A 20,543-nucleotide genomic window follows, 5' to 3' on the forward strand; every position below is an offset into this window, starting at 1 on the left:
TCTGCAAAAAAGCATCTGAGAGGCAACATTTTAGTTACTCTAAAATGTTGCCTCTCAGATGAGAGGCAACATTTTAGTTGCCTAATACAGTTTTAATAGTAATTTTATTTTTAAATCCTGGGTGGTCACTAGTCAGGCCCACGCAAGCTGAAACGGTGCAATTATGGTCATCAGCTGATGTTTTTGTGCATCTCAAAAATTAAGTCTGCACTAAACTATAGTCTCCATACCAATCAAATCCTGACAGTTTTCAGTTTTTGTTCTTGCAAATACTAGATTGATTTTCCTCTGAAATTCAAACCCCTCCTTTAGTTTGCAAAATGATGCACTAATACAGCATAATACATGACAAAATGGAGAAAAAGTGTCCCTGCAGCTCCAGCTTACACTTTGTTCTTCCTGACCCCTTCTTTGTTTGTCCTCACCTCTCAGCTTGTGATTTATGGCACTAATATTTCCTCTGATTAGTTCATAACTGATTGGTTTATCATTAACTTCATATGCACTCGTTACACTCTGACACACAACTTATGTGTCGGTTTAAAGGAAAATTAAAATGACAAATGATTAAACAACATCATTAGAAGACATTTTATTAGATTTATAGCTTTGGGTGGTTAACCCTTTCTGTCATAAGTTTTTCTTTATTTATATTTACTGCTTACAAATAGTAGATTAGTTCATTTTCCAACTAGGTTATGTTATTGTATATCATGAATCTGTTTATTTATTGATTTGAGGTTCACTATTTATGAGGAGGATACATTTCAGAAACCGAGAGATGGCAGATGAACCCATAAACAAAACCCAAGCATGTGTATTTGTTACAAATCAAACCCAATGGAATCAGTGACGTCTTACTGAGTCTGTCTCCATTCATAAAATAACCATATAAATAATCATCATTACAACTGTTTAAAATGACATACCGCTTCCCAAGTGAGGATGACGTTATGTGAGCTTATCCCAGATTATCTCTTTGGGGTTTTTGTTTTGTTTTGTTTTGGTTTTTTGTTAAAGATAAATAATCCAGAGTCTGACTTGACTCTCGCTGTGCAATTAGTTTGAAATATGTATTTGCTCAGGATGTGGTCGTGGTGACAGTTGGAAAATGTTACAGTGTGCTTGTAAATCCAAGTGTGCTCGAGGGTTAAGTGTTTGTTTGAGCGCTTTATTGATTGTGTGAAAGTGTTAGTGAGAAACATGTCTCTCCCAGGACAGCTGTATTTTTACCACAGTGGTGATCTCACCCACAAGGACCTCAGGCTGATGAGTTTTGCTTTTTTTTTTTTTTTTTTAGGGTTTTGTCTTTGCGTGTGTGTGTGTGTGTCTCTGAAGGGGGAGAGCTCCACTTTGTTTGGGCCAGCTGCCTCCCCAGTGGGTCTAAAGTTTGTATGTTTCCCACTGCACGCTGCCGGACTGCGCAGAGCCTGGTGGTGCGTTAAAGAACACCAACTGTGTAGCCTCGACATGCGTCCGGCCAATGTGAAGCATTTCGATGTCGACATTCGGATCTCATGTTCTAGTTTCAGTGGATGAAATAAATAAAGAGTCCTAAAACAAGGAGAGGTGATGATAAAAATAATACATTTAAAGCACTGTGCATGCTTTTTTTTTTTTTGCAATTCAACATGAAAAAAACAAACAAATGCAGAGCGATGTAAAGATTCAGATCTGTCATTTATCAGGAAATGAAGGTGTAAGAGTTTGTGGGTGGCGGTGCAGATGTGCAAGATTGTTCTAATATTTCCCTTCACCATCTGTCGGGGCTTTTTTTTAATGTGATTACCACAGCGTCACATCACGGGGTCAACAAACCGAAGAGCAAAAGCGCGTTTTGAATCAACATCCGCATGGAGAACCGTTTGTGCTGTCAGTGAAGAATACAACCAGTTTAGCAGAGTATTAAAAGTGTCAGTGGCCTACACAGAGAAAAACATAGCTGCCGTTATCTGAAATGTAAGAGTTTTCCTATTTTTACTAGAATATTATCAAATGCTAACGATGACTAGCTTTTAATTTGAAAAACTTCAACTTGAATGTGTGGTAAGCCCGACCAATCTGAGCAGAGGAGATGCAGTAATGTTGAATCACTTAAATCCTCCTGTTCCTCTCTTGCTATTTTACTTTAATACAACAACTTGTTATGTTTTGTTATTATAATTCTTCCTTTTACCAATCCTGATTTGTGATTAGGATCTGCCTGTTTTTTCCCTGTATACTAGTTTGCAGCCCAAAGCATACATTTTCTTGTGAAAAAAACCCCAAAACAAAAAAAAAACAATCATAAAATAAAAACATAGATGAGGTCTCATCCAATAACAGCTGTTATTATTCTGTTCTGCATGACTTTGAGAACAGCGGTTGGGTGTTTGCTAACACACTACTTCAAAGGCTCGATATTGAGCAACACTAACGTTGAAAAAGTTTACTTTCGTCTATGATTCATGAAACGACTGCATGGAAACTGAGAGTCTGACAGTAATACTGAAAGCGTTTCAGGAATTTCTGGTCGACGCATAAAATGCACTCCTGAAGAAGTAGTTTGGCGTAGTATTGATTTTAGGGTGTGCACTTATGCAACCAGTAACGTGCAGAAGTTTGCTTTCTCTTGAATTGTGTTGGACATTGTCTACAATGAGAAACACTTTCTCGTTTTTATGTAAGAAAAAGTCTAGCATTGTAACAGGGGTGTGTAGACTTTTTAAATGTGTTTTGGAATAATACCTGATTACTATCTTCTCTCATTTCCTTTGAACCCCTTGCTACAAGGCAACAGCACTACCAACTGAACCACTGTGCAGCCTGTATTACTTTATAATATATTTTTATATTTAATTATATAAAGGTGTATGTATTTATTGATTTCGCGGCGTATTGGTCTCCCATCAGGCAGACAGATCTTGTCAAAAGTGTACAAACTACCACAGGACACTGACCTACTGCTGAGAGCTATTAGGAGATGAAAGGTTGTTTAACTCAAAAACACACATCAGGGCTGTGCTGTGTGGGGCTTCATGACATCAGTCTAAGGTGTGACTTCACAGACGGATGTACAAAGGTCAGTTCTGTTACATGTCATGTTGCCGCTCTGGTGTACAACTGGGTGGTGTCCTGTTTGTGTATCTTTGCATCTGTGTGTGTGTGTGTTCCTGTGTGTGTGCGCGCATCTGAGAGAAGCTGAAGAGGTGAGGTAATCATAGGAGGCAGAAACTCACAATGAAGCCGTTCACAGAGACATTCCAGGGAGCTGCATAAGGAGGTCTTTTTGTGTCCCCGTGTGTGTACGCATGTGTATCTTGCACTTTTCACCATGAATATGTGCATATGAAATGGTGCGTGTGCACGCGGATGAGGCAGTGTTTGAGAATACATGTGTCGGATTAAGGAAAAGCACAAACGAGAACCGTCGAGGAGATGAGGTAATACTCTTCTTTACATCTTTGAATGTGTGCGCGTTTCACAAAAGCGTTCATCTGGCTACTTTTATGTGCATTCAGAGTATGGCCAGAGATCCTGTTTAATGAGACGAGGTTTCTTCTGTAGACACTGAAGCACGGAGAAGTGTGTTATTGTTCCTCATTCCTGCAGGATTTCTTCCAGGCCTGCATGCACCCCTGCAGAGTTGGATTTAAATTTCCTCTAGACATCTTTTAGCCACAGTCCTGATGAGAGAATTCAAACTTATTATTGTGTTCCTCAGATCTATTTCCTCATACCTTCTGTTTCACAGCTTGTGTGACTTAACTTGCGCCCTCCTTGCCTCCTTGCAACCCTCCTTGCTCTCCCCCACACACCCGTCACCACCTTGCTTTCTCTTCCATCTGAACCCTCTCTGTTACACTGAGGGGAGCTCCACAGATCAATGATTTCATAGAGAAGGAGCCAATGGTGCCATTAGGAGGTGAGCTCACCATCCTCGGGGAGATCTGACATATTATTCTCAATGATCTGGTGCACCTTTCCCATCTCTCTGTCCTCCCTTCCCCCGCCCCCCTCGTCTTCCACCTCTCATCCTCTTCTCCTCCTCCTCCTCTTCCTCCTTCCTCTCCTCTGTTTCATGGTGCTGAGAACAGAGCTCTATTTTTAGGCCCAGACTCCTGCGGTCATCACATCTGGCGCCAGTGGCCTCGATGCTCTCACCCTGGCCTCTAGATATACAAACACACACATCAGCTCCAGCCCCACCCCTATCCGTAACAAGGGCCCACAAAGGTCAAAGTATATGAGCTACAAAATACCTATGACATCACCTGGCTGCTCTGAGAAGTGTTACAGGCTCTGAGGCGCATTGGAGCTGAAGAGTGACATAATGCTGCTTTCTGCACTCAGTGTGCAGGTATTCACTGAGCTCCTTTTTTCTTTTTAATTGTTGCCTCACAAACACATCCCAATAAACCTGCAGATGCACACACACCGAAACACGCAATCATGTAACGTCGGTTTATGGGGGTGGTGATCCTAGTTTTATGCAGCAGGGTTCAGAGATTCTGTCCCTCCACCCCCAACCCTTCATCAGTCTCATTGGTCTCACATGATAAGCTTGATGTCATCATTTGCTCCTTCTTTCCCTGAAAACTGGAGAATAAAACAGGCCTGTGTGTACATGTACGAGCACCGTATGATGCTTGTGTGTGTGCGTGTGCGTGTGTGTGCGTGTGTGTGTGTGTTTATGTGAGCCATTGCCAAATGTTTCCACCGTGACGTGATCTCGCTGCATTGCTTGCCTCTTGCTCTTCTTCTTCTCCTCTTTCTGCTTCATCACACAGTCTTTCACTGGCTTGAACAGGCCTTGTACCACACAATCACACAGTTATATGTATGCAGGCATACAAAGCAGGAGAGCTTTAGTTTTTTTTATTATTATTTCATGTAAATGAGAAACATGCTTTATGGTGGTAAAATGCTGGTCTTATGTATTCTTAGCTTAAATCCTACTGCAACTCTAAGGTCCTGGGGTTCTAAGAGATGAGTGTAAAAGTGACAAAAATATCAAGTCTTAAGAGTTGTCCAGGAGCAGTAGCTCTTAGAAATGTAGCTGCCCTGTTGAATAAGTGAAGTGCCCTAAATACTTTGGATGTAATGCTTATACAGGCCATTCATGGCGCATACCTTCCTGCTTTTGAAATCTATCTAGAGGCCTTTTAAGCATCCTAACCCACCCTGTCTATGCATTTGTCCTACATGGGATATAAATAGTGTGTTTAAAGCGTTACTAGGTAGTGTCAACAGAAGCTGAGGCTGGACAGCTAAGCTAACCCGGGACCCTGGTCCACCCCATCAGCACCTCATAACTCAAACCTCCTCGTGAGTGCAGGCCAAGTGCTCTGCTCTTTGTTTGCTGTGCCGTGAGTTTACCGCTGCAGCCTTCCCGCTGATGCCTCTGACAAACATGTGGAGTGGAAATTTCCAGAAGGAGCAAGAAAAAGGGAAAGGAGAAACTAACAATTATGCTGATTTATCCTACTCATTCCTGGCCTGCATCCACTGAATTCCTTTCATGCTGGAACTGCCCACGGCAGTTCGTCTCATACCGTCATTCCCTGGAACAATGGTGGATTCCTGTTTATCGCCGTGCCGGTTTTGATGCACTTTATCTCTGGTATGCTATTGCACTGCTTTCCTACCCACTCATTTTGTTGTTGTTGTTGTTTTTTTGAAGAGTTTTCATCTGAATTGCCTCACACGTTTGTAAAGTTTTTCTCTTGGTAGGATTTTGAATTGCTACACTTTAAATGTATGTATGTTAATAAGCAAAAAATAAAATGAAACACTGGAAAATTAGCAACACCTTGTTTAAAAACACGCAGTGGTGGCTTTTGGTTGACTACATAGAACTTTTAGGGTTAACGCTCTGGATCTGTGGCTGTTTCCTAATGATTAGGAGAATATTTTCCATTGCAACAGCAGCAGGCTAATTTTGGAGTTCCAGGGAAGCCTAGAGCTCCAGGTTCAGGAATGCGGCACAGAGTTTTGTGATCATTCTTCATCCTCTGGTTATCTCCTCCTCTGCACATACACTTATAAACACACAAAATGTCAGCCGTACACAGCAATGTACACACATTCATAGAAGAAGGCGGTCCGGCACAGAAAGGTCACTTCCCCCAGTGTTGTGTAACCATTTCCTGTTTCTGATAAGGGAACATCAGGGCTCCCCGGGGTGAAAGGGAGACGCCTAGAGAGATCAGCATGTACAAACACAAATTTACATCTCGAGAATGTGCTTGTCTACATGCACTTAATTATTTTTCCGGACCGAGCAGGGAAGCTCCAAAGTTTCCCATCGAGCTCCAGGAATGATTTACCAGCGTGATGTAGGCGTTGGCAGGCTACACACACAGGCGGCTTGTCCGGTTCCTTTCACTGCATCACGTCATTTCTTTTCTATTGTTCTTCTGTGGCTGACGGCATGATGTCACTGCCGTGCTGTGGATGTGACACATTTACACACATGTAAACTTGCACAGCTCCACACGCTCAAAGGTGGGGTCAGAAAAGGCGACCTTGGCCTGAAGTTCTGCAATACGAACCCATCTTTATGTTTTCTTTGCCTGGATTCTGTTCCTGCATGACAAAGCCCTTCTGAAAAGTTTGTCCTTTGATTTAAATATTCTGTCGATTCCCACTCAATTTGTCCTTTCAATATGAGATTTCATCTGACAATAATATGCAAATTGTAGTCCAGAAAATATGGTCATTATTACCACATATAACCAGAAACTTTTGTTCAAAACCAGACTTTAGTATGCCATTATCTGCTTTTGATCCGTTTATTAAACTAGGTGATAGTTTTCGAAGAAGGAGTGAAACAAATAAAGTTCTGACTTTGTGCAATAAAAAAATGTTGCAGGCTTATTTAACTGAGCAGGTGAAAAAAAATCACAATATAAATTTTGCAACACATTTTTTTATGATGTTATTTGAAAGATCATAATTATTTTCTTCTTTTTTATTTTAATTAAAAGAAGGTAGAAGTATTCTCAAAGTTATAAATGACAGAAATTTCCCACTTGCATGTCTAAATTTCCAGCTTTTATATTCGTAATGAGCTGAACATTTTTGATACTTTAATGGTTAAATTAGCACAAAAGATTGCAGAAGTAAAGACAAAAAAAAAAAAGTGGTCAGAAAAACAGTTTGCAGCAGGTGGAGCTCGAGTGCGAATGCTTTAGAGCGTCAACACAATGTGCTGAATAAATTTAGCAGACCGGTCAAACCACACATAGAAACACCGCAGTTCAGTCTGACACCGTTGTTTCTGATGGTAAGACAGGTAGACAGGAGAGTAGAGGCCCCATCAGAGGACCAGATGGCATGGCTTTCTCTGCTGTGGGGACAATGTGTGTGTGTATGCGTGTGTGTGTGTGTGTGTGAACGACCGCCTGCTGCGCCGATAGGAGCTAATTAACACTCAACTGATCCGAGACCAGCCTGGCTGTCTGAAAATATTAGCAGCAAAAGCTCATTACACTGGTCTCCTGTCAGCTTCTCCCTCTGAGAGTAATTCTGCTATAATGTTAATTCTGTTATAATGTTGCCGCTGCTCAGGGCTCCAGATCTGTCCAGGTTTGGATGATTATCAAAAAACTGGGCGTTGAAAATTATTAGCATTTCTGGAATTCAACTTATATCCTATTAACTCTGGTTCCACCCACCCATCCAAGTATTGATGCTTTTTTATGCCTTGTCTTGACCACTGTAATGATGTCAGTCATAAACCCCGAACTAAATGTTTTGTATTTTTAAGGAACTAAAACTGACAACTCAGGAAATTTCGGTCTTTAAATGTAAGGTATGTTGACATGGAAAGACGTGGAGGAATCCTCACTACTGTACATGCGTGAGAAAGAGGGGAGCGTGTGTTTTCACAACCTCGGTGCTTTCAAATGTACGAATGAAGGCCTGTGCATCGCTGCTGGTTATTAGCATTTAGAATGAAACCTGCGCAGACAAAGTCACCTCTGGGGAAATCAGGGCTGAGAGGAATGTGAACACATTTTTAATCTTTTCAATACTCCAGGCTAACGGACATGTTTCATGCAGATTTTATGCCTTGTCTTACTCTCACAAATCCTCTACTAGTACATTTTAAACCTGTGCAAACAACTGTTCTCTTTTTTATTAGTCTCAGCTAAAATAACTATAATAACACATAAAAAGGTGAATGTTTAATCTTAACCAAACCAAAAAAAAAAAAAACTAAACTAAACTGCCTTCTAGTGTTTCATATTAGTGCACAAAAGCTCCTATCTGTCTCCACACACAACTGCACACCCACAACACCCCCAACTGGGATTTTTAAGTACTTCATCTGGTTTATGAGGGCCCGTCTGGTTCTGAAAGCCCCCCTCGGTGCGTTTGATAGCTTATACCCGCTCCTGTTCGGTCTTTATGCGCCTGTGTGTGTGCGTGAATGTGAGTGTGTAAGCATATATCCGAGTGTAAACTAATTTCTCTCCAATGTGGCAGATTTACTGGTGCAGTAGCCTCGGGTGCAGAGCTCCTCCAGGGGGTTAAGTTGTTTGGAGGGCAGGGGGTCTGCTGTTTGACTGATGTGAGCGGGGCCTCCCCTCCAGGCCGGGCAGACATAGATGAAGTCACTGAATGCATGAGCACGCATATGGTCAAATAGTGCGCCTGTGCTCCATTTATCTGTGCACACATATCCTGCGTGATATGTGGAGGGAAACACTTTTCTTCGTTCTTCTTTAGCTTATTTGCAGGTTTTCAAGTCGTTATCCTCCGTCAGATCAACCTTAGCAGAAGACATGCAATTAAGTCTTGACAAAGGCTTTAAAGGAACAAAGAGGTCTTAGGTGAAGATGAGAAAAAAATATATTTTAAGTCATTTAATCAAACCTAATCATTTATCTTTTCATTCTTAATATTTCTTCCATTCATATACTCTTGCAAGTATTGATGCTTTTTTAAGTCCCACGACACCGCTGAGGTCTAAATCGTTATTTCTTCTACCACTTCCCCCACCTTCAATAGCTCCATCCATCCTTCCTTGTTCTCCCTTGGTGACTACCTCACCCCCCAGGCATGGCAGCTGTGTTCTCCTGAAGGCATTACATCACTGCAAGAGCAGCCTTGTTACTGATCCCCTGACAACCAGCACCATCAACACACACACACACGCACACATGCGTGCGTGCACATACAAAAACATGTACACGTGCACAAACAATTATGCTTGTATGTATTTGGAGCAAATATCTGCTCGCCCTTCGCCTGAAACCCTGCAGCAATGTCCTCCCCGTCTTCCTCTAACCTTTGCACAGTTGAAACTTTTCCTCCTACCCCGGCACATGTATGATCTCGAGGCAAAACACACACATTAACTCATCACCCTAACCTGCCGGATCCAGGCAATGACGTCTTCCTTTGCTGCGATATCTTGACAGATGATCTGAGGTGTAGAATGACGCTCCTGTTGCTGCCTGTCTCAGTTGAAAGGAAAATGTTGGGACAGGCTTTGACAAAATATTACAAGTGAAAAAAAAAAGGTATTGGAACAAACTTTGCTCTTTATGGACTTTAACTGTTTTTGCAAATAATACTTTCTGCCATATAGAAAAACGATGGATAAATGTCTTCACTTTGAGGAAACCCAGTTTGGTTTTTGCAGAGAACATGTTTTTCCTCAAAAGTTTTTTTTTTTTTTTTTCTTTATGGATTTTATATTTTTGGATTTAACAATATCTTTCACAATAAAATAATTAAATCACTTAATTTATATAGAAAAGCAGGAGGAAGAATGAATTAAATGGATTTCATACGAACCTAAAAAAATTAATTGCGGCCCTAAAATGACGTGATCTCAACTTAATGAAATAATGTATCTAATAATATGAAATACATTAAATAATAACCACAAGTAGGATTAACTTTTAACCAACAACTAACTCAATCATTTCTGAAATTTGTTCCTCTCTTTTAAAGTTTTTTTTCAATAACCCAAGCAGTGACACATCTTGCTAATTTTCCTCTATAAAATAATTCCAGACACCTTTTCTGGTTTCAAGACCCCCTACAGCCTTCACCCACCACCTCACTTTGTATCTCCGTCTCATACTCATCTCCATTGCTATCCATGTCTGTTTTGGCTGTTCTCGGTGTGTGTATGTGGATGTAAACTGTGCGTCGTCCCAGTAACAAACCCCACAGCATAGAAGCAGGCTGTAAATCTAAGAGGGAGCCTCAGAGGAGGGGGTGTCCAGCACACCTATTTCTGTTGCAGCTTTGGACACATGTGCAGTAAATTAAAAAAAAAAAAGAAAAAAAAGAAGCCTGGCTGTCATTTATAGCATCTTGTCTGCAGTCCTCTAATTAACACTCCTACTATTCTGAGCCTTGCTACCCCACTGGGATCTGAAGAAGAACTCAAGCAATAAAACCAGATCCGGAGATCTGCTGTTTTGTGTTGTTGTTAGCTTCCCCTGTTGATGTGAAAGCTGCTTTATCAACTGGGGGCAGGTGTGGACTCAAACTGAGATGACCGTCCATTGTGATTGCGGTGTAACGACCCTGGTTGACCACTGCGCTGTGCCAGTCGTGCCTCAGGCATCTGCAGATGGACAAAGTGTGCGTGTGTGTGTGCGTGTGTGTGTCGATGTCTCTGACACTCTGTGTTTTTCACAAAGCTCCTCATCAGCAAAGTGACCTATTTCCTCTTTCTCCCTGCCCAGCTGTTAAACAGAGGTTGATGTAAGGCTGTGTTCTCACCCATATATGATCATTCAGGGGTTCACAGCGATGAGATGAGGTCACTCAGTGTGCAGCTTAAGCCCCTGTCACCCTCCCAAACCTCCCCAAACTCACTTCACATCTTGCATAAGCTTGAATGCCTTTTTGTGACAGACAAATCATTGAATTTGTTGAACTGAACTGAATGATTGAAAGAGTATTTGACTATTTAGAGTGGGAAATTATTATTATTATTTTCTTTTCTTTTTTTGATATTTGTGATTGCTTTTTAAAAAATCAATTATACGATTGACATGACTTCAAGTATTCAGGTACCTTGAACATATTCCCGTTTTGTCACATCAAAACTACAAATGTCAGAGTGTGTCGTTAAGATTTTATGTGCCAGACCAACACAGAATATCAATAATCAAGAATCTTCCCAATTATTTCTAGAGTCTATTTGTGTTCAGTCCCTCTTACTTTGATACTGCAAAATAAAATCCACTGCTACTCAGTGATTGAGAACATTGGCAAATAATCAGCAACATAAATACCAAAGAACACAGCAGACAAGTCAGAGCAGGGACAAAAAAATAAAAGCAGTGTTGGGTTTGAACATCTCGCAGAGCTAAAACCGCCCAGTCCATCAGTCAAAGGTGGAAGGAGTATAGCGGAAGAGCAAAGCAACAAAGACGTACATATGCAACTAAAATAACAGCATCATGATGTGGGACGCATTTCTTCAGCTGGTAGAAAGAAGCTGATCATGATTACTGCAAAGATTGATGTCTGGTGCAAAGAATCTCCTTCCACCAGGACAGAAACCTTCAACATACAGCAGTGGCTCTAACATCAGGCTTTAGATGAGAGCATCCTTGTGTTAGAATGTATAAAGTTCAAACCTAAATCCAGTTGAAGATATGTGGCAAGACTTGAATCAGTCTGACAGAGCTGGAGCTCTTCAAACGAGAAGAAAAGGCAAAAAGAAAAAAGGAGACCCGTAAAAGAGAGTAAAAACGTATGCCACGCTCAAACTGGAAATAAAATATAATCTTATTTATTCATTTTCCAAGATCCTGTGACCCATTCCCATTAGTTTCTTAGTTTAATCTTAACTTTTTTCCCCCACTACGAGACATTTAGCCTGGTTCTAAAGTAGAGGAGTCTTCGACCTGACTGCTCTTCTCATCGCCTGCTCTGTTCCATGATGTTTTGCTTCATGTCAGTTGTACTTACCTTTACTGTCCTCTGCTCTCAGCCATGAAATCAAAAGGATGAGAACAGAGTGTCCACTGGAACATTAAACACAAACCAGAACAGGAAGCTTTTGTGAAGTCAAACAAATTACATCACCTTTAGAGAAAGATCAGATATCAACACACTAACTTGGTCTTAAATCAAACTTTAAACATGTCATTTACTGCTAAGCGACAGTAACCTTAGGCAAATCAACCTACGTATTCTTTGTCAGCCAGATCCTATTTTCTACAGTAACAGACAAACATCTTTTAGATTTTCTTTCAAATTAAATAACAGTCTTAAAAAATGGCTTCATGCCTACAAAATGACAAACACCAGCCAGCCAGTCGCTGTCCTATTTTCTTTGTAATTGGCAACAGAGATGTTAGGAAGCTTTGCAGCTTTGCGTGTCTCATTTCATCTTAATATCTTCATCTCGTCCTCCATCCCGCCCCGACAGAGACCAGCTTCATAGCTGGGCCCCTGAGGTGGCCGCATATTTGCTGGCTGAGTAAGGAATGTGGTTACATGCCTTAGATATTAGCTATGACGGAGCGCTGGCTCCACGAGTGAGGGAGGAGGAGAGGGTGCGAGCGGGGAGGGACGGAGGTTTGGTTAGAGTCTGAGCTCACGGCAAGTGAGCTCATTCAACCCCAGAGCTCGAAGAAGAGCGAGTGCAGCTCCGTCATCTTCCTCGCAGAGAGAGTCATAGGAGGAGGAAGGCAAGAGGGAGGAGTGGAGAGCGGTGACGGAGCGAATGAGAGACGGGAGGGAGTTGGAGCGGCACAACAATAGCGGGCTGCTCTACTGGCTGTAGACACTCAGACAGAGAGCGCTCAGAGGAACACACAGCCGCTCTGTGGATCCAGCTGCGGGCGGATCACAGCTGGCGTTTTACATACAGGCGTTGCATTTTGTTTTTCTTTCTTCTTCTCGCTCTCATAGAGGCAAATAATCCTCACAAGACCACAGAATTGCCGTTTATTGAGGCAGGAGCATTCTAGGAATTTTTGTGGTCCAGGCATCAGGATTTTGGCCATATGTTGACTTGACGAGCGTCTCCACAGGCCACTTTGGACTATTTTTTCATTGTCTTTGAAAGTCACTCAGTGGAGACTGGCGCAGTTATTTAACCAGAGCGGAGTTTTCTGGACTTTTGGTTTCTAAACTCACCCTGAAAAAGCACTTCTGTGTGTTTTTCCAGTATTTTTCATTTGTTTGTTGGCAAGGACTCTTTTTGTCTCCAACGGAGGGGGACACCTGGACATTTCTATCTGTGTGTGCATTTGAGAAAGACTTTGTACTGGCGGTACGGGGGGATGCCTTTGGATGTTGTGATTGCCCCAGCAGAGGACTGCTTTTGGCCAGAGCTTCAGGAATCAGACATGAGGCTGAAGATCAGGGTCCGCCGGATGAAGCAGGGGAGAGAGCTTCGAGGTGTGTATCCACGTGGAGCATTAACACCTGCAGAAGATGTGTGTGTGTGCGTGTGTGTGTACAAGAAATGAGGAACAGTTACATGTACAGGATGAAGGCCTGTGTGTATGCATGAGTGCATGAAATGAGTTGAGCTCCATGAGAGATGCACCTTTCAGGTATTCGGATGAATGCTGCAACTTAAAGATAGATGTGATGTGAATTTAAAGGATCCAAACTAGATCAGTGCAGGAACCGACGTGTCCTCATCATTCTACTGATGCTAAAGACACGTTTAGAGACACAGAATAGGAAGAAGGGTAATTTAAGTGGATGGAATCATGAAGATGAGAAGCAAAGAAGGGGAAGGAAAGGAGAAGCGGTAGGAAAAACGACTGAGAGGGGGGAGACTGAGAGCCGTGACCCGCAGTATGACATAGTGCTCACTAACTCTCATCCTGTGGTCTCCGAGATGTTTGGGTCTTTCTCAACCTTCTGCTTTGCTGTTTGCTTTATGCACTTTCTGCAGGATGGGGCTTCAGGGAGATTATGTTATCGATATGTGCAGGGTGCACTGCAGGTGTTTAACATAACACGTTTTCACACAGAGCAATGAGGCAACTCAGAGCCAGGCTTCTGAGGGAAAAGCCTTCAACAAAAGAGCCCCACACATCGCACTATAACGTCTTTTAGAAATGGTCTGGTGCAGACTTTTCTTACACTTGTCACTGCTCTGTTATAGCACATCCTTCACCACCCAGCATAAAAAGAAATCACACCTTTGCCATCATCAGATGAAGATAGCCCTGTGTGTCACAGGTACAGAAGCATGTTGGCACATCTCTGTGAGAACTGGCTTGAGCATGCAGACTAAATTATGGGAGAGTTTATGGACCTATAATGCAATAACACGGCGCTGCTGAAACAGCAGGCGATCAAAGTGACACGTCCCCGTTATCTGCGCAGCCAGATAGAGGAACAATAAAAAGTTTAACCGTCAGCAGGTGTGACGACGTGATAATCATAAAGCTGACACCATGCATGACAGGCGATGATCTCACCCTCTTAGTTCATCAGTATTCTCTGTCTGTTGGCCTATTTCTGACCAAAAACACACACACACTCCTGCTTCTTTTCTGGCTGCAGCAAAGCCTTTGTGAAGCTGAGAGGGACATGTGTGCAATGATGTCATGTTGGGAGGCTGAGCGGGAGGGAGGGGGGGGTTATATTGAGATGCTAATGTCCCCTCATAGTGGAGGGGACAGCTGGAGGGCCACAGAGGGATGGCGTAATGTCTCCCCTCATATGAACCACAGGGGAAAAGCAACAGAGGGGTGCAGGGTGGTCATTCACCCAAATCAATGCCCCCCAGGCTGTTTAGGTGTGTGTGTGTGTGTGTGTGTGGGAGGCTCATTTTCCCCACTAACAGACAAGATAAAAAAACCAAGTGAAATCTACACAAAAGCTAAGAGCAGATTGTATTGACAAGGCAGTCAGTGATGTAACAGTGGAAATCCCATTAAGAATAAATGCCAGGCAGGTGCTGCATGCGATTCTGGTCCGAATCGTGATATATTTGGGTATTTATTTGAAATGATGATGACGTTTGCAACAAAACGTTTTGAATAAATGGATTGAAGCCCTTTATGACTTTAAATCTATCCATTGCTGCTTTAGCTGTTCAGAGCTCTTGCAAAAATAAATCCTGATCTAAAAATAATTCGAACTCGTTATCAGGAGAGTTTACTTCCCTGCATCGGTGGTGAAGTGAACAGCATTTTATGGTTCTGACCTGCCAAAAGCAACTTCAGCTCATTCAGATCTAACACCAGAAGAGCTATAGCAGAAAAAGATGTAAGTACATTTTTTAACATATTTTTTCTAGCCTTCCTGCCTTGTAGCTGTAAATAATAATTTATATTAGGAAGAGTGGTAAAATTATGAGGAAGCAGTTGGTGTATACATGGTGTTGCTATTTTGAAAGTAGACAAAAATGATTACAGCATAAATATTTTAGCTTCCTAGAGCTTCTTATTTTAGGGATTTATATATTGACAAGAGCTAGTGTATCCAAAAACAGCAGTCTGCATGAATTACCTTGAGATTGCTGACCTTTTACAATAACTGACATGCTATGCAGCCTTCCCGCTATCTGCTGAAGTGTTGCTCTCTCTCGCTGCCGCACAGGATGAACGAGCCACATAGATCTCTTTTAATGTTGTAGAAAATATACTTTCCTTTTAAAAACTTTTTTACAGCTTCTTTTATTTCTTCTGATTTTATTTGTGAACACTTAACACTAATAATATCTAGCTTTTAGTCTTCTACCCACAGTAAAAAGTGAACACAAGCACCAGAGAAAGACGCGTTTATTGAGTTTCCATTCAGCCGCTCACCAGTGAGGGCTGATCAAGCTGAAAAAAAATTCACTAAACTAATCAATACCCCAGTTTCTTTATTTAACAACAGTGCGTATTGATTATCTAATCACATACAGAGAATAGTCTCATTATTTATTTATTTATTTTTGGCATGTTAATAAATAATGTGATCATTGTCCTCTAATCTCACCTCAATTTAACTTTACAGCTCCATCTACTTTAAAACTAAGACATAGCAAGGAGACCTAAGAAATGGATGATTTACTTTTTTTTTTTTTTTTTTTACATTTACAGTCATGCCTATATTTACTGTCTTGTCCTGAGAGTCGGAAGTAGAACTGAAGACCAAATGTTTATTTAAAAGAGATTTTCACAGAAGTGACAAGGAGCAAAAAAGAAGCCCTGAGCTCTTGGCTCCAACAGGGGAAGAAAGTTAAATAATCAGTTGCATAAATGATGAAGTGGGCAGAGAGGAACGGAAAAAGGATGCCGATGGCGACACAGTGCCCTCTTTCCTGGTTGTGTGTTTTCCTTCTTGCCAGAACATTTCTTACTTTTTTTTTTTTTTTTTTAAACAGTGTGTGTTAGTCACATCCTGTCCGGGGTACATTTTCATGACTCCAGCGTGACAACTTTTTCTTCTCGAACAGAGAACAACTTGTGTTCGTTTTCTAAATGTGCCGTTGATTTATTTTTGCCTCTCAGCGCGTTTGGTTTGTCTGCTCAGTGCAGCAGGATGTCAGTTTCCTTCAGTATCACGCTGCATTACGGGTGAACTCATCTCTCTCTGTTTGACTTCTGATGTCATCCCCATGGACAGGGCTTTTTCTATGACTTCATTGTGAGTGTACCGTTTGTTTGGATTGGACTGAACACATCATTCACATGTGGGGACTGTTTAGCCGTCTCTCTGGACTTTTTGGGTATCATCATGTCCTTTTCTGTGTTATTTTATTTCATCCTGGCAACAGTCAGAAGGACAAGTTAAGCCAGCTGTCATCAACATCTCTGCCCTCCCTCATTGTCCTGGCAGCCTTAAGTAGAGTCTGTTCAGGTGATGAAGTGCCAATAGCATGCTATCTCGTCTGTGACTAACGTCCATTAGTGGCAGCAGTGTAAATCTTTGACCACAGGAAGGTGTTTTGTAATTGACGTAATGCCGCTGTAATGTAATCGCTCCTAAAAAAGCAGCCGAGCGGACCCATTCTGGCTCCTTATCTCTGACTCCAATCTTCCTTCATGCCAGTAACCCCTTACTTACTCCCTCAGTAGCACGCTCTGCTCTTTAAATGTTAATTTAGCACGTCTTGGTCCGCTGCAGTAATTATTTATCCAGATCAAAGAGTGCAAATGCACACACACACACACGCGCACACACACACACTTTCTCCTCAGCCACTCACTATGTGGAACATCCTGTCTACAGACCTTCTAACAACTCTCTAACAATGTCTGCACACAAAGAGGGAAATGGTTGCTGTCTGACGTAAGACGTTTTTTTTTTTAATCCTGTTAATTTATCTGTCGGCAGGAAAGTAGCATTTCCTCAAACCTCTACATTAGACCCTATTTATTTCTCTATCTATGTATGTTCTGTGTCAGAGGTTCTCTGGGAAAAGGTAAACCAGGAAGGAGCCCTTCAAAAAGCATTTCCTCTTTCTGTTTTATCAATTAGAGGGAGGCACTCTGCTACAGGGAGGCCTAAGGCAAATATCTCAACAAATATAGGCTTGTCCTAGCATGACGGCCCTCCCTCAGAGTTTACATTGACGTTTTCCACCTAAATCATTATCTGATCATTCTTTCTGCATCCATCCATCTCTCCGCTACACCCCCTCTGCCGAGGAAAGCACTGATGTCATCGCTCTGCCGGTTGCCATTAATAGCTGAAAACAGACAGCCCTTCTTCACTTTCCTCTTAAAGGCACAGTGCACCCAGAACAGCACTGGGTCATGATTGTTTCACGCAGTCCTAATGTGAATATTTATTATTGATGTTAGAGGACATCTCATACTCTTTTTTTTTTTTTTTTCTTTTTTGAAGTTTGCATTGGCCTTTATATCTCTACATCTGGCTTACAATCAGATCTGCTTGGACAGAGTTGAGTGTGCTTCTTCAGAGCAGTGATGTCATGTCTCATTCACGCTCGATCTGTGATCATTTGTGTGCATGTATTTAGCGCTCACTCTACATTCCAGATTGGGTCAGGCAGGGCTGAACGTAGATTAGGTTCTAATCTCTGTCTCTGGGGCTCAAAGTTTTCCTTGAAGCTCTCCGTTTTCCTTTCAGCACTCTGCACCCACTCCTCAACACACACTCTGCTAAGCCCTCACCCTGTTTCCTACCCTGTAGTTATACAACCACACTGCTGCAGAGTAATTATGATTATTATGGGATATGCGTGCGTGCGTGCGTACATGTGTGCTTGCATTAGGTAGAATAACTATTAAAGCAAGTGAGAGTGAATTTTGAGCATATGTTGAAAACCAGATCATGATCTCCATGTGCTAACGTGTGTGTGTGTGTGGGGTGTGTACGTGCGTGTGCGTGCGTGCGTGTGTGCGCGCGTGTGTGTGTGTGTGTGTGTGTGTGTGTGTGTAACCGTGTCTGTGGGTGTCAGTGGGATGTTTCTGGGCCTCTGTCCTGGCCCTGCACCTGTGGCCTCTCTCATTCCCTCAGCCTGACGCAATGCACTGCTACAGGACATGAGCTCATGCAGGAAACAGAGCCACACACATACACATATGCCAAAAGTGGAGCCGCCTGCCTCTTAAAGGGCCAGGCGTGCATTCCTGGCCGCCCAGCAGTTAACCCAACTTGCACACAGAAGCACAGAGAGCCTCCTTTCTTTCGCTTCTGTTTCACTAAGCAGGACCCAGACATTGTAGCCCAGATTCAGCCTCCAAGTGTCTATTGAATGTGTGTCCGCGGCGCTAATGGTGACGAAAATGGAGTTTCCACTGTGGTATGCGGTTGTTCAGTGGAAAATCATTAGTGCACCTAACCGGTTCTTGCCTTCTCTGTCTCTGCAGGAGGTTTCGCAGCTTTTTCCTCCTGTTTCCCCGGCCTGTGCGAGGGGAAGCCTGCCACTGCACTCCCAATGAGCTTGTCCCAGCCCTGTTTACCTGTGGCAAACGTAGGACCAACTCGCATCCTGCCACACCTCTACCTGGGTTCACAGAAAGACGTTCTCAACAAGGTGAGATTTAATCACCAATTTCGAGGATAACACTGGCAGCGTAATCTACCATGCATAACCCCAAACCTGTTTTTGCCAACCTCTTTAGGATTTGATGTCTCAGAATGGTATCACTTACGTCCTGAACGCCAGCAACACCTGTCCCAAACCGGACTTCATCAGTGAGAGCCATTTCATGCGCATCCCAGTGAACGACAACTACTGCGAAAAACTGCTGCCCTGGCTGGACAAAACAAATGAGTTTATAGGTAGGAGACCGCAGCACATTTACGCAAGTTTAAACTCAAGGTAGAGACTAGAAACGCAATTGTAAACCATGGAGGTGGACTCCTGTCAAATGTTGTGATAAAAAAAAAACAACATAAAATTCTGTACATTTTCAGGTTAAACATTCATGTAGAGTATAACATCCAATTCTAATTAGGTCTTAATGCCAAAAACGGTGAACATGCTACTTTTCTTACATTTAGATTTTCAACTAAAGATTATAATATGCAGCCAAGACTTATTATAAATGCTGAAATAGCTATTTAGTAAGCCGACTTTGGCAGATTCTAACTGAGTCTTTAAAGGCTAAACGTTAGCCAGTTTGCAGAGCTAACAAATATCTTGGATTTTGTCATCTTATTCTACTGAAGCCCCCAAAATGCTGATTTAAAAGTGGAGAAGGCTTTAGCAATGCTTATGTAACAGAGTGTTGTTGGCCAGCTCAAAGCCTTTTATTAGCCAACTGTCAAAACAGCTGAGGAACATCCCAAGAAGTACTTTCTTTTGTGCTTCAAAATTTTAAACATAAACAGATGGTGTCAAGTTTAAAGCAGTCACCTTCATGTGGTGTGCTGGACTTGTGATTTTAGCTTACAGTTACTGCACTGGACAATGTCAGAGATAGTGGCATGCTAACAAGTTGGATAGCATTCTGAAAGGTAGACTTTACATTGACAAGAAATAATATCAGAGATTTTCATATTTCAAGATCTGACGCAACATATTTTTATTTTTTTTTTGTCCCTAAGTACAGAATGTTTTAAAATGTTAGTCCTAAGATGTCGGCCTCCTTGTTTGTCTTTTGATAGTTATTGTCCTCTGAATAGGAACCAGAAGAGACACTACAGCTTTCTACCAGTTTTCTCAAAAATCCTTTATCAAAGAATAGACATTTCAAGGGTTTACATTATTGTATGCGTGAGTATATCTGTTTTTTTTTTGTTTGTTTTAATCTGTTCATTTTGCTCCCAACAGACAAAGCTAAGGTGTCAAACTGCAGAGTAATTGTGCACTGCCTAGCTGGAATTTCACGATCAGCCACCATCGCCATTGCATACATCATGAAGACAATGGGCTTGTCATCAGATGATGCCTACAGGTATGTTTGCCCCTCCCACTCACCTCCAGTTAAGCTAGGGTGTCATCGTTTCTGAAAGGATGAAAGAAGGAGAAATCCCGTTTTCATTATGAAATGAAAAGTTAAGGTGGTTGCCAGGTTGCAGTTTGTGCAACAGAGTTTGTTTTGGCCTTAAAGGACAAAGCATTTATTGCATATTGTGCACCAGCATAATAGTGGCCCCTCTCAGACCTCATATAACTTTACACAGGATTTATTGCCATACTT

The 20,543-nt window shown here is 42.0% G+C and overlaps 1 protein-coding gene across 4 annotated transcripts in view; it reads left to right on the forward strand.

Moving 5' to 3' along the window:
* The window catches only part of dusp8a (dual specificity phosphatase 8a), a 46,959-nt gene that overhangs the window by 21,872 nt on the left and 4,544 nt on the right, over positions 1 to 20,543 (forward strand). For 3 of the 4 annotated variants that reach the window (XM_008411572.2, XM_008411571.2, XM_008411573.2), the window contains exons 4-6: positions 18,765 to 18,931; positions 19,020 to 19,179; positions 20,174 to 20,297. In XM_008411572.2, the coding sequence (XP_008409794.1) occupies positions 18,765 to 18,931; positions 19,020 to 19,179; positions 20,174 to 20,297 (451 nt within the window). Of the gene's footprint in view, positions 1 to 12,587; positions 13,372 to 18,764; positions 18,932 to 19,019; positions 19,180 to 20,173; positions 20,298 to 20,543 lie in introns of those variants that run through there. The other variant, XM_008411574.2, reaches the window with a different exon arrangement.

This window comes from Poecilia reticulata, linkage group LG6 (genome assembly GCF_000633615.1).
Source record: "Poecilia reticulata strain Guanapo linkage group LG6, Guppy_female_1.0+MT, whole genome shotgun sequence".
Lineage (NCBI taxonomy): Eukaryota > Metazoa > Chordata > Actinopteri > Cyprinodontiformes > Poeciliidae > Poecilia > Poecilia reticulata.